This window comes from Brassica oleracea, chromosome C4 (genome assembly GCF_000695525.1).
Source record: "Brassica oleracea var. oleracea cultivar TO1000 chromosome C4, BOL, whole genome shotgun sequence".
Classification (NCBI taxonomy): domain Eukaryota; kingdom Viridiplantae; phylum Streptophyta; class Magnoliopsida; order Brassicales; family Brassicaceae; genus Brassica; species Brassica oleracea.
In genome coordinates, this window is record NC_027751.1 from 5,917,094 (window position 1) to 5,922,097 (window position 5,004).

Sequence of the window (5,004 nt, forward strand, 5' to 3'; positions counted from 1 at the left end):
TAATATTTCCTCGGAATTCATCGGTTTTTTCCGAGGAACCCATTTTTTCTCGGAATTTCGTCGGGATATTCCGAGGATTTCATTTTCCGTCGGAATGTCCGTCAGAATACCGTTGTTTTCTTGTAGTGTCTGAATTAAAAAAAAAGAGCTCAACCAACTGTCCGAAAAATATAATATAAAATACATTGTTAAGAAACATATAAGAGTAAAATTAAAACTATAATATTTAAAATAAAACAAACAAAAGTTTTGTTAGAATGTTTAGTTTACAGTAACGAGAATGAATATACATTTCTTTATAGTAAACAAGTTATATCATACATTGTAACTATAATAGAAAAGTAAGGACGAAATCATAGTAAAGATTCTATTTTAATAGTATAGATCTGTTTCGTAAGCATATAAGATTTACTAGTGCCATCCATCTTTTGATAATTAAAAAAACGGATAAGAGTTGATATATACAAACAATTAATTAAAAACCCCCGCTTTTTTGTGTTCATGAATTAATATATACAAACAACCCGCTTTTCAACATCCATTGTTGAAACACCACAAGTTTCCGGTACGATAATGACCTTGATTTAATCAAATATGAAATAAATGTGGACAAAAATGAAGGCAGAACCAAAATAAAAGTAAAAATTATACACTGATTCTGTTCTGTTCTATTATTTCTACTGTCATGTTTATGATAACGTTTTATTTATTAACATGCGTAACATATTTTAGTCAACTGAACTACATTCTATATAGCTGAACTTAAATGTTTTAGTCAACTGAATTAAATTTAGGGTTACGGTTTTAGTGATAACTTATTTATATGAACATAACAGTACCTTATACTGTATTAAAATATTAATATTTAAAAGAATTATAATTACTGGAAGTTTGCGTGATACATCCTAAGTTATTTTGAAGTTACATAGAATTATTGTAAGAAATTATATGTCATCCGTGCCTTGCCTTTAATGTCATAACTATATAATTAAAAAAAAACTGATAAGAGTTGACCAAAAACAGAAGAGAAAAAACAAATTTAATATATATTACAGTCAATGAATTGATTAGTTGTTGATTATATATATACCGATCCATATCGATTGAGAAATAGAAGTAGAACTTAACCATGGATACACGTCAAATGATCGTTATACTTACTTATGTGGTTCTCACGCAAATCACCCTAGGAAACATTGATGTTAGATTTTACGACTTCTACTTTGTTTTCCATTTCTTAGTATTTGATTTTTAAGAATTTTTATTTGTATTTATCAATTTTACAGGAGTTTGATTGTGTTGATATATACAAACAACCCGCTTTTCAGCATCCATCGTTGAAACACCACAAGATTCCGGTATGATAGTGAGCTTGATTTAACCCTTTTTTTAACACTGCCTTGATTTAATCAAATATGAAATAAATAAATGTAGACAATTTAGAAATATTTTGACCTATATTTTCTCTTAATTAATCTTGTTAGTTTTGCTATGTTTCAGGAAAAATTCACTTCAAATGAAAGTTTTGATAGAAAAAATAAATATAAAACAAATGATCAAAGTTGTCCAAAAGGAACCGTGGCAATCTTAAGACAAAGAAGTGAAACTGAGAGCCTTCATCTCGACACAGACGATCATTTCGGCCACCATGTATACCCTTCTTTTTCTGCCTGTTTTATAGTTTATATTCATCCCTTATTAAAAAATAATAATCCAAACTATTTAGTGTGTTATGAAACATGCAAGACGCGACTTCTATATGTGATATATAATATATTATTGTACAGTTTGCGGTGATGGACACATATCCGGATGCGAGCATCTATCGAGGAGCACAAGCTGATATAAGTATCCATAACCTAACTTTACAAAATAATCAATTAAGTAGAAGTCAAATTTGGTTAGAGAATGGACCTCCTGGCGAACTCAACAGCATACAAGTTGGCTGGGCGGTACGTCTTTATAAACATCATACATAATATACATGCAATGGAATCAATACGCACACATATCATCACATATTGTACGTAGGTGCATCCAAGAGTGTATGGAGACAGTGCCACACGATTTACTATTTATTGGACTGTGAGTAAACTAATACTTTTTCTTAGTTATGTTTGTAGATGACGATACTTTTTTTCTTTTTACATAATAATATGGATAATATATTGTATGAATTTGCCTTTCATTTATCAGGCTGATGGCTATAAAACCACTGGATGCTATAATACAAATTGTCCTGGTTTTATTATTGTAACTCGAAAACCCTCGATTGGAAGCATTTTTAAACTATCCTCCGTGTATGGTGGTGATAAAACAGTTATTTTCACACCACACGTTTATCAGGTAAACATTTATTTACAATATTCTATATGCATGTTATTTGACATTAGTTTTGGGAATGGGGAGTATATATAGTTTCTATCAAATATTTCTTAGCTAGGCCAGTTTTCAAAAAAAAAAATATGTCTTAACTGTTTTCTTCTTTGCTTCAATATTTAAGTAGGACGTCTTTATTCCAGGCTGGGCACTGAAAGTAGATGACGAAATGATTGGATATTGGCCCGGAGAGCTATTTACACACTTGAAAAATGGAGCTTCTCGGGTGCGTTTTGGAGGAAACACATATATATCTCCAGATGGGATTAGTCCTCCAATGGGAAATGGTCATTTTCCGCTTAAAGACTATCAAAGGAGTTCGAGTTTTCTTCATGTGAAGCTTACGAATCATAGGTATCAGACAATCGAAGCTAAAACAATATTAAGGAATGCAGATTCTAGGTGTTTTAGACTAATGGACCGGCGTTACACCAAGGAGAACGGAAAGTCCTTTTCTTATGGAGGAGCAGGTGGCAGATGCGGTATTTGATGATTTTATATATGTACTGACCAAGACTATCAAATTTACAAAAGAAATACGAACTATTTTCAATACTACAAATCATTTTATATTTACTAACTCACATTTATGTTTCATGTTTTAAATGAGAGTGTCAATACAAAACAAACACGAGAATATTTAAGTTTTCCCTTTGTCCAGAAAACACTGCACTATACATATATACTAGCTTAAGACCCGCGCAGTTACGCAGGATGAATGTTATATATAATTTTTTTTATATACTATATTTATTTTATTCTTTTACGGATTATCTATATAATTAAATTAGAGTAAACACATAAATCAAAACAACACATTTTGTTTATTTACGATACTTTTTGGTAAATAAATCAAAACAATCATTTTACTTATTTTATATGGTATATACCTAAATTTCAATAATATGGACATAAATATATATTATATTTAATATAAATATTTATTATTAAAAATTCATACTTACCTGATAAACACAAAAATTTTAATGTGAGATTTTTTAATGCAAATTTTAAAATTAAAATATTAAGGTTTCAATACAAATTTAGAAATTATCATATTTAAGTATTTTTCTATGTTATATAGTTTAATTTTAAATTGTATTAATATATAATATGAATGTCTAGTAAATGAGACTTCATATTCATACGATTTATGATTATTTATATCTTATTATTACCAAAAAGTTAAATCATTAATCAAAAAATTTTAGTGTAAGATATTTAACGATTTTAGTAATTTATAGTCATTTTAGTGATTCAAAATATATCATATAAGAATTTTTTTTTATTATATGGTTAATGTGGTTGTTTAATATATTTTCATAATATAAAATTAAAAAAAAAAGATAAGATACAAAAATTGTTATCAAATATTTATTATTCATAATTATTAATTGTCATATATATGTTAATCATATTAGGCAATTCCGTAGATTTTATTTAAGGAAAGTACGAAAATATTCTTTTGTATACTATTTGTCAATTTAATAGTTAGTTTAATAAAAAGTATAATATAAGTTAAGATGGATCAACCAATTTCTCTAAGAATTCTGAATTTCATCATTGTGGTGAGATGTAGCTACAAAACAATGTTGTAATGTTTTTCAATTAATATATAAGAAGTTAATATTATCCCGTCATCGAACCAAAATCAATCACAAAACCACAAAGTACAAAGTTTACATTTACAATCTATGTCAATGCTCCTTTGGTTTGTTCCCAGTTCCCTTCTTTATTACAGAAGAACCAAGCTTTAGTCTCGTTCTTTCACACAAAGTTTTGACATTTAAACATTATTAAAGCTGCTAAGACATAGAACAGAGGATAAGCTACTACAAACACATGCCAATGTTTCTCAAGGAAGAACTAAACAACTTGGTGATCACTAAATTAGAATTCTTTTACTTGGGGAAAGAGACCTGGGTCCATCTAAATTAATGAAATGAATTATGTTCATATAAATGTATATTCTCATTTGTAAAGTGACAAAATTAACACAATAAATAGTAAAAAAAAAGTCTCATCCTCATGTTTTCTCTCTACTTTCCATAGATTTGATACAAGATTTGGTTTCTACCCATTTTTACGACTCTTATATATTATCTGAGTAAAAGTACTTATTACGTCTTATAAAAACAAAAACAAAAGAAATTGAAGACAACAAAAACACACAAAAAAATACGCAGATAGTATGATAGGAATAAGAATGAAAGGAACAAAAATAATAATAATAAAAAGACTTGTTCCTTATTATTCCATCCCGGATTTGATAAGAAATAGTTAATTATTCTGTATTTCCTTAAACTAAAAGGAATGAAAAGAAACAGTAAAGAAAAAATATTTTTTATAAATAGTATCAAATCAAAGAAATGAAGAAGACTTGACCATTTCCATTCATTCTTTTGATCACTATTTGGACCTTAAACTAGTGTTATCCTGTGACACCCGCCACTTTTGAAATATAATAAATTGATAAAAGCGGAAATAATAATACAACTCAAATAATAATAATCTTCATATCATAATATAAAAGTCAATACGTTTCCAAAAGGCCTAAAAGTCCAACATCGATAACATTCGAAATATAAAATACGATATAAACCGAAAGTCTGAAATAGGAATAAC

General features: G+C 28.1%; 1 protein-coding gene across 1 annotated transcript; it reads left to right on the top strand.

Annotated features, from left to right (window-relative positions):
- The first annotated feature begins 1,129 nt into the window (after positions 1-1,129).
- On the top strand, positions 1,130-2,869 carry LOC106337946. The gene is made up of 7 exons (XM_013777040.1): positions 1,130-1,201; positions 1,257-1,358; positions 1,501-1,650; positions 1,788-1,952; positions 2,032-2,085; positions 2,197-2,346; positions 2,507-2,869. The coding sequence occupies exons 1-7, from the start codon at positions 1,130-1,132 to the stop codon at positions 2,867-2,869; spliced, it is 1,056 nt and encodes a 351-aa protein (XP_013632494.1).
- The last annotated feature ends 2,135 nt before the right edge of the window (positions 2,870-5,004 follow it).